A 19,518-nucleotide genomic window follows, 5' to 3' on the forward strand; every position below is an offset into this window, starting at 1 on the left:
GTGAGCACAGCCAAGGGGGATGTGTTTGTCTTCATAGCGGATCCCTGCCAGCAGGCCCTGCTTTTCAGCTGCTTCTTGAGCAGAGAGGATGGGTTTGCTTCCAGCCATCCTCGGGGATGCCACCCTCGCATGCTCCTGGTTGCTAGTAGCATGTGAAGGCGACAGCCATGGGGAGCTAGGGTGAAACTGAACAAAAATAACTGACCCACAGGAGGATCCAGGTTAAAGAAAATCTTCCAAGCAATACACTTCCTGTAACAATATCCACACGGCAGCCCTGTGAATTAGCACAGGCCCACAGCCCCCAGGATTCTGCCAGGCACTGAGACAGATAAAAAAGATCAATACAGCAGTCATGCCCTTCCCTAGGGGCTGGAAGTCTAGCCGGAAAGACAAATATCTAAAGCGCAATGAACTGAGTGTTATAATGGAAGCACCAACGGGAGAGCAGCAAATCACCAATGATTCTTTCCTAAAGGTCACAGCAGCTTTCTGTTGGCAAAATAAGCCTTGCTCTAGCTATGCACATACTGGAAATTCAAAACCTCGTTTCTTGTTCTAAAATGTATACTTTCCCTTCAATTTGCTCCTCGCTTTATAATTCAGTCCAGATTGGGCAAATGGACTAACTCTGCCGGGGCTCTCTGCTCTACAATGATTTCCCTCCAAGCTGCTTGATTCTTGGATGCCCAAGACCATTCCAGACTTGCTTCTTACCCCAGGCTTAGTTCTGGACTGTTTGACTCAGACCTACACTCCACCCACTCAATACACAATTTCTAGCTGGAACTCTGCCCTCCTCGCAGTTACAGATTCTCCATGGTAGCTTTGTGTCCTCCCATCTGATCCAAACCTGGCTTAGAAAACCAGAGCCCCATGAAATATGCCTTTTGTACTACTTCCTCCTGCCTCCTCCTGCCCCATCACGCTTGTCTCCTACCCTAAGCTTCTCAATCACGCCCGGTTTGAACCACTTGTTGTTGGGATTCAAGAGAATCTCATCCGTCCGCCCCTTCTGTCCATAAATCTGGATGAAGATGGGAGAGTTGGTACCGGCTTTCTTCAAGTCAGTCGTCCAGACCCACAGCGACCAAGGGAATTCTACAAAGATAGATCAAGTTGCATCGTGAACTTCAAAAAGTAAAGAGTTGTTTGTGTTACTGATGGGGAAGAGAAACAAAAAGTATCAGGACCTTAGGGCAGGTTATACACAAGTGTGTCCCACTCTCAGAAATCCATGATAACAAGTGTCAAATGTAGGAAGTCAAGGATTCCTTGCTATCTGAAGGAGAGTATCTGAATATTCCTTTTAATGGGCGAAAGTCTACCAGTGTGCTTTTAACTAATGGGAAGAGGGAGTTGACACCACCCACCCTGTGTCCAGTAAAATCCGAGTGCGCTGCTTTATACTATTCAGCTTAACAACTAGCCCACCATGGCAGTTTATTCAAACCTGGAGCCTCAGCCTCGCTGCCAGGTATGTGACTGTGTGGTCTGTACCTTGGAGAACTAAGCTCCCTGAGGGGCAGGGGTTGAGAGCTTCCCTGCCTTTCCAGAGGAGAATTGAGACACAGAAGTGAATGTGTCTTCCCCTTGAAGCTCGTGCCTAGTGGTCTGACATCCTGGCCTTTGTTCGCTCTGCTTCAAGACCACCAAGCTTTGTGCCCCCGACACCTACTTTTCAGCCTCTTCTTCCTGAGAGACACCATCTCATAGAGCTGCCTCTCGATCAGTCCATCCGCCTTCTTCTCATCCAGCCAGTTGCTGCAGGGGAAGGTCTGCTGGATGCCAGTGAAGGGGCACAGAACCACCACCTGGGGGAGCAAATCACGGTCTCCTGCAGCAAGACCCCTGTGGGATCCTCCTCAAAATGTTCAGCAGCCTCCTCAGCCTCCCATTAAGCACTATCTACATCAGGACCGCTAGGAAACGATGCTGCTCTTCCTTCGCCTTGTTAAATCCTCGATCAAGAAATGTCTCCTCCAAGAAGTCTTCCCCATCAAGATGACATAAAGCCAGCCAACTTACTAGCCCAAATCTCAAACCTCTATGTGCAACATTCTCTTTGAACAGCACACATCTTTACGCATTTTATAAAATTTCAGTCTGAATCAAATAAACTACAATATTAAATTAATAAGCTTTATTTATCTTGCAGGCAAAAGGTCAATCACATGAAAGGGAATTAATAACTGGAATTTAATATGAAACTGAACTGCCTTTTCTGGACTGGCACTCATTCAGCCTTCTCTCCTACTCCCCTCCATCTTGACCCACATTCTGAGCCCCCAGGTTTACAACATGGAAGTCAAATTAGCCAGTCATCTTACGGAAGTTCAAAGGAATACTCCTGGAACACTACAAAATCTTCTATCAGCAAAGAAATTCTCACCACTTAGATTGCTAGCTTCTCAACCTTAGCTTCTATTGAACTTGAAACTTATTTGACCACCCATGGTCAAGTTTTTTGCCTAACCTCTCTCTTACTGGGTCTCTGTTTGTTGTCAGGTGTTCCTGGCTAATACAACTGACAACTCTCTTAAGTTGAATTATTACTTTTAAATGTGCCCACTTATTGCTGAGAATTCACCTAATACTCGCTATCTGTCCATCATGGCTGTAAGAAGCCTTAACTTATAAGCACTGAGGGAAAGAAGAAAAAGATGGGGGGGGGTGGAGAACATAGGCACAGAACAGCCCCAGTTTTGGAACACCAGCAAAACAAGCCAGAAGCGCATATTTCCATCCAAAATGCCCATTGAATGGGATTGTCCATGTACCTTATAACTGGACCAAAAGAAGTAGGATTCAGATTATAGATTGCGTTTGCATGTTAAGGATGGGATCGGTGGTATCAGGGGAGGATCCCCGTGGGCATCCCTTACCTTCTCACAGTACCAGCCTCTGTTGACCCCCACATTGCCATGCCCGATGGAGACCCGACTCAGGGGGCTAAGGAGGACAGCCAGCTCGATGTGGAAGATGTCCGTGCGGCCTCGGTCAAACACGCCGCCCTCCAGGAAGATTTTCCCACTGTTCTTATTCCCTCTGGCCCCATACATGACTATGTAGATTTTGGATTTGGTTCCAGCCCCACGGAGATCCCCAGTGAAGATGGTGACAATATATGAGATCGCTGGTGTGGAAGGAAGAGGGGAGAGGGAAGTTCCATGTGAGCTTCATTACATTTTCCTGCCCATCCTCTATCACCTCCTTCTCGCTCAGTCCCCCAGGTCCCCTCCCACAGGGGTCACACAGCACCCTCTCAACAACACTGTCTTTTTCAGACTGTGTGTGTCAATGTATCCAAGCTTAGAAATAAACTGTAGGTATTACTACAGGAAGCAGCCAGATTGTAGGATTATAGGAAACTAACAGTGAAGGAGGAACTTGGGTTGGCTAAGAATAGTACTTTTTATTAATGTTAATTACCATGTACATATTATTAATAGCTGCCGGATGAATTCTATTAAGTCTAATTTAATTATAATAGTCAACCCTGTTCATTTATCTTCATGTTTATCTCATTCATTTAGCCTGCTCTTTGCTAATAACTTAAAAACACAACTTTAATGGAGGAAGGGACTAATAAACTCCTTCAACCGATGTGATGGAATGATGGGAGAATGAGGGAGAGGGAGGACTTTGTGAGTTGGGCTGTTTGGGGTTTTGGCAAGTCAGAGGCAATATGAGGACATGGCATTCTGGGGAAGAAGCAGCAAGTAGAGATTGCATGCTGAGATGGGACAGAGTAAGGATTAAAGGGGATCAGTGGGCCGGTGCCTAGCAGAAGGCCTGGCAGACAGTAAGCACTCCCCAATAGGAGTCAAGAGCAAATCAATGTCATCATCAATGTCCACATGTATCAGCGGCTCATGTTCTGATTTCATCCTTGCTCTGGGCAGTTAGTGTTTGCTCAGGGGAATCTCTCCCCATCTCCTATGACATCATCAGCATCTCAGGCTCCAGCCCAGAAGAATAAACATTTTCCAGAGCAGGAGCTATTATCTGACTCCCACAGGACCACAGACCGCCAGGCCCACACATGAAAACACTGACTCTCAGGCAGAAAGGGGAATGAATATTAGCCGATTGAGCCTCCTCCTCCTTCAGTCCTACCTGTGGTCTCAGCACCACCCACTAAGATATCCCTTTGGATTTTGCCATCATCTTCATCCAAGGCCAGCCAGCGATTCAGAGGAAAGTCATATTTTCTTTTGTTTCCAATATCTTCGATGATAATCTGGGGAGAAGAGAGGAAAGGAATGCTAAGCATCGTGGAAGACATAGCTGGTGGCCAATCCAGTCCCTCTGGCACTGAGTATTCCCTAAGAACACATTCTCACCTTCTTAGTGGTCCATGAAAACTACTCACAGGGACACACCTACTGCCAGGAAAGCCTTGCAAAACACTGAGAGTCACACAGGGAACACTGGCAATTACCTCTTACTAAGTTACTAAGCCAGTGTTCCCTGCTCTGCTACAGCTCCTTTTAAAAATCAAATGCAATATACTTGGGGGTGTGTGCTGTGAGGGACACAGGAATAGGAAGCCCGCGCTTATAGATGGCAACATCTCCTTCCTCACCTGCTGAAGGTTGGGATCTGACATTTTGGGTCAAAAGCAGAATCCACACAAAGGAATAATGAATAATACATGAATAATACATTTTTGAAATAAATTCTAATAAAAAACTATAAAAATCTTAAATAATTCATGATATAGGCAAGTCACCACATAATAGTTGCTTTGATAAACAAAATCTTACAAAATCAGTAAAAATAAATCAGCCACATAAGATAAAGCAAATATGCAAAAAAAAAAAAAAAGAGAGAGAGAGAAAAGCTGCAAACCCCAAATCAGACACATGGGGTCCAGGATTTGCCAGTCACTGACAACGAGCTTAGTGGAAGAGGCACCTATGAAGCCTCCCTTGAGAGACACGTGAGTTAGGTTGGCAAGACTGTGACAAGAGCATCTTCTAAAACTCACCCAGAAGAGGAGGAGACTTCCCAAATTGTGCCAGGAAGATCCAATGGAAAACTCAAAGATAAGCAAGTTGTCAATAACTAGAATTTATCTTTCACTCATAACATTACGTGGGCAGAAGCATCTGGTGATAGACAAGGAAGAAATGGAAGGAGAAAGAAGGGAGGGAGAGAGGAAGGGTCATTTTGAAGAATCAAAAGAAAAGCAGAACTCCAGAAAGGACCTAACACAGGATGCAGGAAAAGAATTCAGGAAACTGGTATGCCCAATCAAATGTAAGGTTTAGTCTTCATGAAATAGGTATAAACGCCTTTAGGTATAAAAGAGGCTGCAACGAAAATGCAATAAAATGCTATTGCATTGAATAAGGAAATGTATCAGGAAAAGTAAAACTATAGCCCAGGTGACCAAGAAGGAACCTGCCCTCACAAGCAGCAGCTGTCAAAGGGCCTTTTAAGGCCACACACAGACCCTGGTGCACTTTGCAGCTCCTTCTACTAAACCTTGTGTATTTCTTGACAGAGACTGTCTTCCTTCCCAGGATGACGTTCTGGACTTCATGATACTGCTTAGGGTCCCATGCTGGCTAAGGTCATAAAATGCACCAGCCTTCTCTCCCTAGTCCTGAAGACGCACCTGCCTGTATATTGACTATTTGGGCTCTGGACTCTGGCCTATTTCTTTTCCAAGCCAAGGAGCATGTAACCTCCTTGGACCCTGCTCAGCACTAAGCTGGTTACTCTTTAGGCCAGGCAAGCCCCTACCTTTCCCAAGAAATTTTGGCCCTACTTCACTGTTCAGTGCCCAGTTCCGTGCTAAGAGCAGGGGAAGTGTTCTAAAGGGATTGGAGGCTAGTTACAGAGGAGAGTGTGGGGGACACTCTAGGATGTGCAGGGCCCTTTCTCAATCACTTCTTCTTAACCTGCTTCTACTATGAAGCCTGGAAAGCTAGCCACATGATGTCACCAGTTCGAGTAGTCAAATGACATGTTTCTGGCCAAAGAAATGTAAGCAGGAGTCACAAGAAGGGTTTTTGCTTATTCAGAATAAGGTAAGATTTCTCAGAAAAAGTCTTCTCCCCCTTTGGTCTACTCTTCACTTCCTGCCTGGAACACAGAGAAGATGCCTAGGGCTTCGGCAGCCATCATGTGATCATGAGGCAACAAATTGGAGGATGAGCACCATATACTAATGATAACAGCACAGCAAGGAAGCAGCTACCCCAGTCCTAGCTGGGGCATCTGGATTTTGTGTGAGATAAGACAAAAAAGGCCCTAATTATTTAACAATACATTTCAATTTTCTTATACCTGCAGCCAAACACATCCCTAACTGATACAAGAAAGTAAATGAAGTTAAGCAGCAACAAAACCTCAACTACCAGCCTCATTTTCTATAATCAATGGGAATAAACCTAAGGTTTTTCTGTTTTAATCATAAGACCTTTTCTGAAATATTTTTCAGAAATATGTTACACATTAATCTTTTCCTTTCATTCTATAATGAGCTGAAATATACTGATGATCTCACGATGAAGGGAAATATATACAAAAGGCTGGCAGACCAATTTCCAAGTGACCTCAGACTTCTATGAATTTTTAATATTCTTCTGGCTTTTTATATCTTTGCTGACTCCCCAGTATAGCTCTCAGTAACACAACTTAATATGATGCCTCTCTGCTATTGGTTTTAAATTGCAGGTAGCAAGTTTGCTAGAAGTAATGGGAAGTAAGCACTAGACTCCGTGAGCAGCTGAGAGGCACAGCAAGATGGATGGATGCTCTTCATGAACTTTGAACAAGATATGTTTTAGCCCCTCAGAAGCCTTTTTTGCTTTAGTCTTGATCCTTAGCTTTGTTCTGGGTAAGTGAACTTACAAGGTACAAAGATTCATAAATATGGGGTACAAAGCAACAGCCCACAATGAGCCACATGAAAGCTTCTGATTAGAATCAAATGAGCACTATTGATGTAAGCCGGCAGGGCTATCCACATGCAGGGGAGGGAGAGGTTCTGGTAGACCAGGGTCAGGGACAGCTTCACGGTAGGGGCTTGATCCTCAGGCCCTGGCTAGGTGCAGACGAGAGAGCTGGACTTTCTAGCAAGGTGGAGGCTCCTAGGGGGCAGCGTGGCTGACTTTGCTTAGGCAAAATAGAAGCAAACAGACCTACAGAGGGAAGTTAGGGCTGCAATGTAACCCGCTGATGAGCCAGAATTCCCCCTTGTCCATCACAGGACACCCAGACAAGAAGCTGAACCCACCTTGGACAGGAACCAGCCTGCAGAGCCCCCCTTGTTGTTATGGCCAATATTGATCTTCATCAGCTGCCCCAAATCGGGAGCATCCAACATGAACTTGTCTTCAGCTCCCTTTTCAAAGTTGTCCTTTTCATTCTCCAGCCTGCGCTCCCCTGTAAGCACAGACACACAAGAAAATAACAAGAGACCAGAGGAACAGAGAGGCAGCTTCAATCCTTAATGATTCCCCCACTGGAGAATGGCCTTGGGGAGGCTGTTTGTGGGTCATGGGAGACGGGGTAGGCAGGAACACACTACATGTCTACTCAGATGGGCTGTGAACCACAATCTGCTCTAGGAAATAAAGTCCATTAAAAGCCAACACTGGGCCTCCCCGGTGGCGCAGCAGTTGAGCACTGGGCTGCGAAGCTGTCCTCAGCCTCTGCAACACTGGTTCGATCCCTGGCCGCCGGTGAGGGTCCCACATGGAGTGACAGACCTTTCCTGCTGCACCCGCTGCTCCCCTCAGCAGTGTATTTCATTAGTCTGCCTGTTCTGTTCCCCGCTCTGGCTCTGGTGAATTCTCTCACCCTCCCGCGCTTCTGACTGTACCCAGTGCTTGTATAAATAAATAAATAAATCTTTTAAAAAATAAAAAAAAATAAAAGCCAACACTTAGATTACAAGAGCAAAATAGTGGTTACCAGAGTGAAGGGAGGACAGGGGTCAAATGTCTGGTGGTGGGTGGAGACTAGACGGGGTGGCGATCATAATACAGTCTACGCAGCAGTCAGGTTGCAGTACTGTACACATGAAGCCTACATAACAGTACTTCAATAAAAGTTAAAAACCAGAAAGAAAGAAAGTTTATTACTTTTTAAAAAGTCACTAGGGTAAGTCCTCCCTGGTGGTGCAAGGGGTTAAGTTTCAGCACTGTGAAGTTGTCGCAGCCACTGCAGCATGAGTTCAATCCCCGGCCAGCCAGGGAGCTACCCACATGGCACAGCAGACCTCTCCTGTCTCACCTGCTGCTCCCCTCAGCAGTATATTTCAGTCAATCCATGTGTTCTCTCCCCACTCTGTTTCTGGTGAATCCTCTCACCCCTGGCCTCTCTGGCCTACAGCCCAGATCTTGTTTGCATAAATAAATAAAATAAATCTTTAAAAAAAAAAGTCAACTAGGGTAGCTTCACCCTGAGACCTACGGGATCCTTAAATCTCTTCAGCCCCAAGTGAAGGCAGAGAGGGGCCTTGTGTGTGATTTCTTCCCAGGACCCATAATGGGCTTCTCATTTCTGCCTTAACCTGGAGTCACATCCTAATAAACTGATTTACAGCCCCATCCTCACACTGCCTGGTTTGTACCAGTTTCTTGTCCTGAACCGGGTGCACAGTTGAGGCAATGGCTGAGGTTTGGACCTTGACAGCCAGCAGACTTCCTTAGGCTTCCTGCTTTTCTGGAAAACACCACCAATAATAACTATCAGACACTGCTAGGTGTTTAATACCAATTTTTTTCATACTTATTCCTTGTCATAATTCAAATGAGAGGTGTTCTTAACTTGCAGATGATGTAACTGAGACTTAGGAAAGTTAAATGACTTGCCAATGGTCACAAAGGCAACAAGCACATCCTTAGGACTCATTCTAACCTGTTCTACTTTGCAAGTTTCCATTGTAACATTCCCAAGTCTATAGGTCATACGAACCCTTATAACCCCACCCAAGCACTGACTTTTCACTTATGCCGTCCAGTTTTTCTTCTCTAAAACTTCATTTGTTACATCTTTCTAAATTTTAAATTGTGAGAATTGAAACATATAAAAAATAATATAAGTGATATATAATATAAGGCATCTGAGTGGGTCTCCACCACCCAGATTTGTGAGGTATAACAGATGCTAACATTTTGTCTAGTTTGCTTAGAACTTTGTTTTTTTTTTAAAGGAAATAAAATACAAAATATCAGTCTAAAGTCTCATTATCCATTCCTCCTTCCACACTCCCTTCCCCAAATGAACTCTACTCTTAATTGGTAGGTATAGATTCTGTGAATTTTGGTGGCACATGTTTATGTCCATAAAGGAAATATCCTATTTTTGCATACTTTAGAATTTTACATCAAGAGCAGCACAGAACCCCTCTGTCTCCCCACCTGTACAATAGGGGTGACCGAGCACCGCACAATATAAGGGTGAACACAGCTGACACACAGCAGTGGATACTGCTGTCAACATCATCACATACCCGCGGGCAACTTTTCTTGGGTTGCTATGTTTTGAGATTACCCTTTTTTTGCCAGTAACTCTAATTCATTAGTTCAACTGCTGTCTCTTCCTCACTGAAAGAAGAAAGCATAATCATGTGTGCAATTTCCCACCAACAGACATTTAAGTTGTTTCTGGTTTGACAATGGTAATAGCACTGAATGGACTTTTTGTGCCTATCTTCTGCAGACACCTACATTTTTGCTGACACCTGCAGATTTGCTGGGTCCAGGGATACATGCTCCTTTCATTTATTACAAAACTGTCCTTCAAAGAGATGTGCTGCATCAGTTACCACCAGCAGTGTGGTCAGAGGGTTCCATTCCCCACAATTATGATTAACATTATATATCTTAAAAAAATTTTACTGTGTGTACAATGGTATCTCATTGCTGCAGACCAGCACAGCAGTAGACGATGAGGCCGCCTCAGGGTTGAGAGAAGCGTGCAGGGTGGTCAGGGCGTCGGCGAAAGAAATGACAAACAGACACACTTCAAGAGAGTGAAAATCTGAGTGTAATTTTCTTTGAGTTGGTGACCAGTATATATATGTTTTTCTAAAGGCATAGGAATGGCGAACATCAGTGAAGAAATCAGCTTGCTTATAGGTTTAGCTTATCATTGACAGGGCAGTGATTTACATCTGGACCCAGGCGCATTCCTAAGTAGTTAGGCTATTAATTTTTCTTTTTGTTTTATGTGATTACTTTTTTGTTTAAACTACTCACTACCACTAAATTACTATTAATTAGCACGGGTGAGTTTTACTTTTCACAATGTAATATTTTTATCATTACGATTAATACTAACAAGGCTAAGCATACAACAGAGAAATTATTAAGCTAACAGTTCTATTAATACACAGAGTTTAGTAACGTTTCATTTGAATTAGCCTAGTTATTAGATTTTGTATGTTTTTTTTTTAATCAGCAAACCAATGACCTTTTTAGACAGAGAAAGAGAAAAGATTTTAGAAAGAGAAAAGATTTTAGATAGACAGTTGTATTAGAATAAAGTTTGTGGGCCTTGAGAAGGCGAGATAAGGTTTCCTGTGGTCAGCATTCCTTTAGTGGCTCCTTGGGGTGGTTATCTTTCAACAGGCTTCCGTCTTATCTATGTCTTCAGGGGGTTTTGCTGTTCTCCCCCTGCTTCAGGGAGTTTTGCTGTTCTCCCCCTGCGTGCTGGTTCCTTGCCCAGCCGGACCTAGGGACCAGGCGAAAGCCATTAGCCCTAAGGGTCACTGCAGGGGGAGGTGCAGCATCTCATGATTTTAATTCATATTCCCTTGACTGTTTGAAGATATCATATATATGTAGGTGTGCATATATATTTATATAGAGAGAGAATTCATTCTATAGATTTCAGACTTGCTCTTCAGTAATTTTTCTGTTCATATACTCTTTTCATACAGAGATAGATTTTATGTTGCCTTTCCTTTGCCTCTGTGTCTAATCATACAGACCTTTTTCTTGCTGTAGCGGATTTTATCAACACTTCAGTGGATTTTATCAACATTTTCTCTTGCTGTTTGTGCTTTTAGTGAATTGTTCAACAAACTCCACCCTAGCTGGAAGGGATTATGTGAAGAAATGAGCCAGAAGGAGAAAGATAAATACTGGATGGTGTCACTTATTTGTGGAATATAGAGAAGCCAAACAAAGGGTTAAAGACAAACTATAAAATCAATCCTTGAAAACTGACCATAGATCTGGGCATGAAAGAGGCACAGGGAGGGGGGAAGAGAAGAGAGCACAATGACTATGGTAAGGACTATGGGTGCTTTGGTGATGGAACCACACCTAAGTTATGAACACAGCTAGAACAGTTTCTTTTCTATTACTGATATGTACCTAGCACCTTTTATTTTATCTTATTTATTTCCAACCCATCTGTACCAGATACTTTTTTTGGGCAAAATGTAAATTTATTGGAATTATCCTACAAGTGTTACCCTGACTTGAGTCTTATTTCTTTTTTTATATATATATATTGTAAAATTTTATTTTATATATTTTTATATCATTTTTCAATTTTGCACAATGTATGCATTTTCATCTTGGTTATAGACCCCATACAATTCCCACCCCCCACCCCTTATTTTGACCCTAATCCTTCCTCCCCCTCTCCTGCCATAGTCTGTCTCTGGTTTGTAATTGCTTGTTGATTTTGATTTTTACTTTATTATAATTAGTCTTTTTCCTGGTCCCTTATTTAAGTTTTCTAGATACCTGCTATGAGTGAGACCATCCGATATTTTTCTTTTTCTTTCTGCTTATTTCGCTGAGCATGATCCCTGCCAGCTCCATACATATTGCTGCAAATTGCATGAATTTATCTTTTTTGACTGCTGAATAATATTCCATTGTGTATATGTACCACATCTTCTTGATCCAGTCATCTATTTTTGGGCATTTGGGTTGTTTCCAAAGCTTAGCTATTGTAAATAGTGCTGCTATAAACATAGGGGTGCAGGTGCCCTTTGGAATTAATGTTTCTGTGTCCTCTGGGTAAATATCTAAGAGAGGAATTGCTGGATCATAGGGAAGCTCCATCGTTAGCAGATTGAGGAACCTCCAGACAGCTTTCCGTAGTGGTTGGATCATTTTGCACTCCCACCAGCAGTGCAGGAGAGTTCCTTTTTCTCCACATCCTCGCTAACATTTGTTATTGCTAGCTTTTTAATATGTGCCATTCTCACTGGTGTAAGAGTGTACCAGATATTTAAACTGGATTTTTTTTCATTTAATATGAAAATGTTATCCAGTCAAAATATTGACAAATATGTAAAACAATGGCATTTCATTAAAAAAATAAAAGAAAGAAACTCCATTCTAAATTAAGATTTTAAAAGAGACTCTCATAGTTTTTTCCAAAATTTTAGTCTTGCTTTTTCACATTTACATCTTTAGCCCATAGGGAAGTTATTGTTATATATGGTGAAAGGTAAAAAGGTATAATTTTATCTTTGCTCATGTGGTTAGACAGTTGTTTGAACATTAGTAATAGAATATTTATTCCACCGTTTCCCTCTGATTTGTAATGCTACTTTTCTAGAGTGTTTCTAAACTCTTTAGTCTGTTGCATTGATGTATTTGTTTATCTTTCTATCAATGTCACAGTTTCAGTTTTTGAAGATCTGCAATGTCCTACTATCTGGCAGGATAAATAAGCCCATATTATGATTATCATTAATACTATTTTCATTGTTCAAAATTATCTTGCAGTGCTTAACTATTTAAGGCCATGAATTTTAACAACAACTCAAGCTATGAAATATTGCCTTTTGGCAATTTGACTGAAATGGTGTTGCATTTATAAGATAACTGGAAATTTTTTATTTCATAATGAATTTGAGTCTTTTCTCATTTATGAGCATGTTTATCCATTTATTTAGGTATTCTAGTATACACATGAATTAAAAATTTCATTTTTCAGAAAGCTGTTTGGCCAGAATTATTCTTAGGCACCTTATAGTTGCTATCATAAATCATTCAGTACATGTTTTTAAACTAAATATTTGCTAGGTATCTTTATAATTTTGTGTACTGATCTTTCATCCATTACATTTACTAAACTTTCTAATAACTTGTAAGTTCTCCTAGATTTTGTTGATGGCACCTATTTTTCTGAAAATTCAAGTTTTTTCCAATGGAGAAAGAGGCCATAATGACTTTCATCTAATTTTATTGACCTGTGATCAAAGAATTGACTCTTTGTTGTTGATTCATTTGAGTTTGCTAAGTCTTGCTTTGTGGTTTAGTATGTGGCCATTATATGCTTGAAAATAATGTGTCTTCTCTACTAGTTGGACACAGAAATCTACATATTTCCACTAGATCAAGCTTATTAACTGTGTATTTAAAGTCTTTTGCATTCATGCTAGATTTTTATCCATTTTATTTGCCAACTACTGTATTAAAATCTTCCACTATAATTATGTATCTGTTAAGTTTCTCCAAGAACTTTGTTTTCTTCTTATATTTTGGAACTATGTTGTTAAATTTATACAAGTTCAGAATTACTATCAATATAGCTCCCAGATTAATTGTTCCTTTTGTCATTGTCTAATATATTTTTATTCCTAATAAAGTGAGTACCTTAAAATCAATTTCATAGGTATTAATATAGCTAGACCAGTTCCTTTCCTATTACTCACATGTACCTGGTACCTTATATCTTATTTATTCTCAACCCATTTGTATCACATATTTAAGCTGTATTTTTTGAATTAAATATGAAAATATCTACCTTTTAACTGATGAGTATAGTTCTATTTATTGTTATTATTTATACATTAATTTCTGTTTAATTGTTAGACTTGCTTTTTCTTTATCTCTCTTTCCTCATTTCCTGCCTCCTATTGGACTGAGTCTTGATTCCCTTTTATTCCCTCTACTGTATAACTAGAAGATATACATTTCTGTATTTATTGGAGCTATGTATTTCTATTTTGGTGATTACTTTTAAAACTTTAATATGCATGCTTGACTTTTAAAATCTAAAGTTAATATCTCCACTCTCTCAGGTTTGGGGGAATGGACAAGAACCAAGAAGCTATGTTCTAACTCTCATTATCTATTTTCCTTCTCAAAGGAGGCTATTGTTTCTTAGTGTTTTAGGTCCACATTTTCTCATGCCTTGACAATAGTCATCATTAGCATTGTTTTTTATTGTAAAAACTTACTTAAACTTGATCCATAATTATTAGATTTGGTGCTTTGTGTTTTTTGTCTTTTGCTCATCTTTATTTCTTGTATCCCATTCCTGTTTTCTCAGTAATTTCCTTTTTATTTTTTTTAATGTATGTCCTTCATTGATTGTTTAAGTTTAGGTCTATGTGTAGTGAACCTTACTTCTCTTTGTTTACATAGAAATTCATTATTTTTCCTCACTCGAAAATGGTAATCTAGGTGAGGATAGAGATCTAGGTTGCTATATATTCATGCTTAGAGCATTAAAGATATTACTCCATGAACTTATAACCTCTATTGGCTGCTAACAGGAATTTGCTATCCTTTCAATTGTTTTTATAGGTTATCTACCAAATATGATTACTTTTAAGATATTTCTCTTTGCCTTTGCTTTCACCATAATATATCCAAATATGGATTTGTTTTTATTGATCCTGTTTAATGACTTTGTTATTTTAATCTGAAGATTCATATCTTTGTTCAATTTTGAAAAATTTCAGCTATTATCTCTTCAAATATTTCCTCTGACCTATCCTATATATATTCAATGCTTCTGAAGTTCCTATCAGGATTTAGCTCTCCTCCAGGTTTCTTGACTTATTGCTTACATTTTCTAACTGTTTATCTCTCTGCTGCATCTGAATATTTTGGTCATGCTCATCTTAAACTCACTATTTCTCTATTCAACAGTTTCTAATTTTATTGTCTATGTGTTTATATTTACATGTCCTTTACTCCTATATTTTTAGGTTGTCTTGTTATTTTCTTCAATTTCTGCCAATTGTTGACTTCATGTCTTTAGTCACTTTAAATGGGCTTAAGTTATAGACTTTCTCAGATGATGCTATTACTTGAAATTCTGGAGGATTTAGTTTTCTTGCTTGTTGTATCTATTGATGTTTAGTCATATCAGATTATGTCTGTGAGTATCTTGTAGCTTTGGAAAGTGAACTCATCTTTAGTACTTTATCTGTGGGTATCTCAAGCATTCTTTCAAATGCTCCTGCCAAGTACACAAGGGTGGGGTTGTCATGGAATCCATTTCCTTTACTTAAGGGAAGGGATTTTCCAAATCACATTTGCAGTGCAAAATCATCTTCAGCGCACATGTATATAAAAAGGTAAGGTATCAATTTTTCAGCAACCATTTTTTCTAATCTAAAGCTCATATAGATTATGACTTCATAATCTAAAACTCATGAGCTAAGTTTATTGTACTGATGAGCAAGTTTTTCTGGTCTATTTTTCCACTGAAGATGTTCCTATGAAATTTCAGGGCTCCTAACTTTCTGTGCAGCTCTAATTTTGAATATCTTGCTTCACGTAGGGTCAAGGTCTGATTTTCTGACCTCAAATGGGTATGAAAACCAATCCTGTAGATTTTTGAACATGAAAGCACCCTCCTTCAAGAGTCCTGGCATCACTTCATAGCCAGTTCTTCAGTTTTGAGTTCTCTTCATTTCTGGCACCTAGAGATTTCTCTTTTTTCCGTATAAGCTCAGCAATGCATTTTGAATTCTTTCATATATTGTATCCAAAATGCACATGTCTCTGTAGCTTTTCTGACTCCTATGTAATTCCATTAAATTGGCAGGAGCAGAAGAGAACCACCTGTCTCTGTTCTGTTGGCCTGAATGACCTCTCAACACCTGCAGCTGTCTTTACCCTCAGTTCCTGTCCCACCTATGAGGCCAAATCTAATTCTGTCCCCTGGCCTCATTCTGCTCTGCCACAAACCCTTGCCCTGAATTAGGCCATGCCCTGCCATATCCCAAAATATAATTCAAGGTGGGCATAGAGCTTAGGGATATAAAGAGAGGCAAATGAGATAAATGAGAATGAATTCCCTAGAGGTATGGAACTTAGGTCTGTTCATAGGTTAGGACACAGGACAATTTTGAATCAACCACCAAACCAAGCACACCTTATTCTGAAAACACATCACACACACAAATTTTACCGTATGGTCACCTCATTGCCCAAAGGGGTCATGACAAACCCTATCACAAGAAGAGGAGAGAGGCTCAAAGGAGCCTCTAGGAGAATTGAACCACCGTCCTCTGCCAGGAAGTTGGGAAAGAGTCCACCTAAAAAGCAGTTCCGGGCATGGCTCATGAAGAAATGATTTTAAACCAATTACCTGTGTCTCCATACTCTCCAAAGATATTGATGACAACGTCAGCATCAGTCCCTGCACCAATGACGTCACCAGTGTACACCTTGACTTCATACTTGTTACCTGGTAACAAAGACAGAAAAATATTCTGTCATTAGGATCCCGAGGAGAGAATAATACAGGTCCCAAAGCAGCTATGGCACCATCCACCCTCCCTCCATTAATGCATGAATTGTCACCATCACTGTCAATAACAAGAAAAGAAAAAGTCACATGACACTGGCTCTACATTATACACCTTAACCTTATACAATACTGTATGTCAATTATATCTCAATAAAACTGAGGGGAAAAAAACAAAAGTCAAATGTTCATGGCTAATCTGAATGCTGGGTATAAATCAGAAGTAGAGGAGACTTCTGTTTTCATCTACTAACATGTTGTCCTGGAAATCAGGAATCAGCCCAAATCCAAGGTGCCACCTTGAACCAACCCACGAGCCTTTCTCTCCTGGATATTGAAATGCCCCCCTGCATCTACTCTGTCTTCTTTAATGTATTCTCCACACTTCATCACTGTGTAAAAATTCATGGGGGAAAATGCATTCTGCAGATGGAAATCAAATTTATATGTAAATTGTCAAGGCCATGAGCAATGCAAAGGCCACAGCACCAGTAGTAGCCAGCAAAGGCATGCATCAGGGTTACTTCATTTAAAGACCTGTGTCTGCTTCCTGCATCCTCCCTCCAATCATTGGAAGCCATTCTCTCTTACCCCCAAGTACCTCAACCTTGGCCACAGCCTCAAAGGGTCATGCAGCTCAATGTAAAGTAGACAACAGATGAGCCCTGCCCAGGTCCTCCAGCTGCAGCCTGTCTTAGGGTGGAGATCAAATGGCAGGGGCTGCTGCTGGTGTGGGAAGGGAGGTGCTTCAAGATTTCCTTTGGGTGCCAGAAAGTCCAAGGTTAAGACAACTGTGCCTTCCACTCATCCTTCCTACAGTGACTTTCTATTATGTGTGATCTGCATCTTTGTCCAAATGTCTTGTAGCCAATATGTAGAACTGATGCAAATTAAACTTGTATCCCAGGATACCTGCCTGGGAGGTGTGCGGCAAGATGGCAGCAGAGTGAAGGCACCAGGCTCGCCTCCTCCACATGCTCACCACTACACTAAACCTAAACAAAGACAACCCGGAATGACCTGCAGATGACTATTGTATGCTTTAAGAGCAAGGACATGGCAGAAAGGACAAGGACAAACTGTAGTTAAAGTGTGCTGCAGGATAGCAGGGCGGTACAACCCACGAGAGGGAGGCATGGCTGGAGACAGACATTCCTGATGTTGTCAACTCCAGGGTGTAGGCCCTCATTAGGGAACTAAAACCTGGGGACTGCACTGGAGAAGGGAGTGCGCGGAGTTGGCATGAAAGACAGGGGGCATATCACAAAAGGACGTTAAGAGTAAGGATGCAGAGTGGTGCGTGTCCACTTGAGCCTGCGGCTCCCAGACAAGAACAGTTGGAGCCTGAAGTGGCCAGAAGAACCAGATGGAAGGCCTGTGTCTCCATACAGATGAGCTGCTATTTGTAGCCATAGCCGTACACTGTGGGGAATATGGGGTACCTGCCGTACCCACACCCAGAGCCAAGGAAAAGATAACCATGAATGCTCTCATTAACCACTCTGAAGCCCCTGGATCTTAACAGCAGCAGCAAGCACCCCAGGTTAAGGCTCAGAACTCAAAAGGCAAAGACAACAATTGCCAGCTCTCAGATTCTGTCCCCTCTTGCTCCACCATGAAGACCCTTCTGAGACAGGACACAGCATCAGGGCCTTCCCAGACCAGACACAGCCAACCCCTGAACCAGTAGCTTGAAAGTTGGGCCACATTTGGGCTGTCTGGGGAGCTTCTTAGCAAGGCAGAGTTCCAGGCTCCCCTCACAGACATCCTGAGTCACGTGGATGTAAAGGCCCTGGAAGGCCCTGGAAGGCCCTGGCCACTTCCAGTCCAATTGACCCTCCTCTCCCTGGCTGGTAGTGCTTCTGAAAACTGGTTCATTTTAATTCATTTCTTTTCTCAGGTCTAGTCCAAGGCTCACTTCTCACAGAAGCAAGACCCCTCAGCAAGGTGGCAAGATACCCAGGCTGTCTGGTTGCTGATGCCAGTGTGGGGCGGGGGTGAAGAAGGTTCTGCATGCAGAACCTGCTGAGCATTAGTGAGTCAAAAGGGCAACAGGACTCCAGTGACGCAGGAGAGAGGATGGCGGGGCGGGAAACATTTATGCAAGGAGTAGCAGTCATCCTGAATTGTTCCAGAAGGCAGAATCTGAACTAGCTGGTTGAATTATAAAGAGGGCTATTTAGATCATCAAAAGAAACATTTCCTAGTAGCTAGCACCTTCCAATAAAGGACTGGGGTGCTCTGGGGGGAAGTGAGTATCCCATCCCTGGAGACACCTAAGCAGTCACTCTGCCATGCACATGGGTGGAGAGTCACCTGCAGGGGCTATAGAGAAAGTACCAGAGGTGAGAAAAAGTAAGACCCCTGGAGCAATTCTCCACCTGCCATTCCATGATTTTGACCAGGAAAGGCAGACATGCAACTATGAGGGAAGCCAAGAGATCAAGAGAGCATCTCAGAAGATGGGGTGGTCCCCAAGTTTTGTGCAGGTGAGACGTGGAAGCAGGAGCACACACGGGACTTTGAGAACACACAGAATCCTTGTCCTGGGAAAGTCCAGTCACCCTCAAGCAGAGCCTCATGGCTGAAGTGAGACAATGTGGGAGACAAGCCAAGGCATCAAGACACCAGAGGAAGCTGAAGTGAGAAGGAGCTTCCAGGCCTTCCTGGCTGAGGCAGACAAGGGGCCCAAGCCCAGGGATCAAGAAGCCAGGTGAGCAGAGTGCAGGAAGTCGATTCTGGAACAAGACTGTCCTCTAACCTCTGCAGAAGTTTCTATAGCAGGAGTGGAGAGCAGGACCCCTGTGTGGAAAGGGGTGGAGAGCAGGGCCCCTGTGTCAGATGACCTTCAAGCATACCAAGGAGGGGACTGAGTGCAGAGAACTGGGCAGGCACACTGCACAAAGTCTGCCTTAAGTGGCCCTGTAGATGGACGATGAGGCTCATTATATGACTGTTCTACCTCTTTCCCCCACATTTCCTCTTCAACCAGAACCTTGTACTAGATGATTTGCCATTTTCCAAACAAGGCCT

At 42.1% G+C, this 19,518-nt stretch overlaps 1 protein-coding gene across 3 annotated transcripts in view; it reads right to left on the reverse strand.

The window, feature by feature from the left end:
- LOXHD1 (lipoxygenase homology PLAT domains 1) overlaps nt 1–19,518 on the reverse strand; it is a gene marked incomplete at both ends in the record, with an annotated part of 125,188 nt that overhangs the window by 83,320 nt on the left and 22,350 nt on the right. For all 3 annotated transcript variants that reach the window (XM_084252107.1, XM_084252106.1, XM_084252105.1), the window contains 6 exons: nt 941–1,101; nt 1,679–1,814; nt 2,886–3,136; nt 4,120–4,243; nt 7,253–7,401; nt 16,327–16,425. In XM_084252107.1, coding sequence (XP_084108233.1) covers nt 941–1,101; nt 1,679–1,814; nt 2,886–3,136; nt 4,120–4,243; nt 7,253–7,401; nt 16,327–16,425 — 920 coding nt within the window. The remainder of the gene's footprint in view (nt 1–940; nt 1,102–1,678; nt 1,815–2,885; nt 3,137–4,119; nt 4,244–7,252; nt 7,402–16,326; nt 16,426–19,518) is intronic.

Source organism: Talpa europaea (genome assembly GCF_964194135.1).
Source record: "Talpa europaea genome assembly, chromosome: 13".
Classification (NCBI taxonomy): Eukaryota; Metazoa; Chordata; class Mammalia; order Eulipotyphla; family Talpidae; genus Talpa; species Talpa europaea.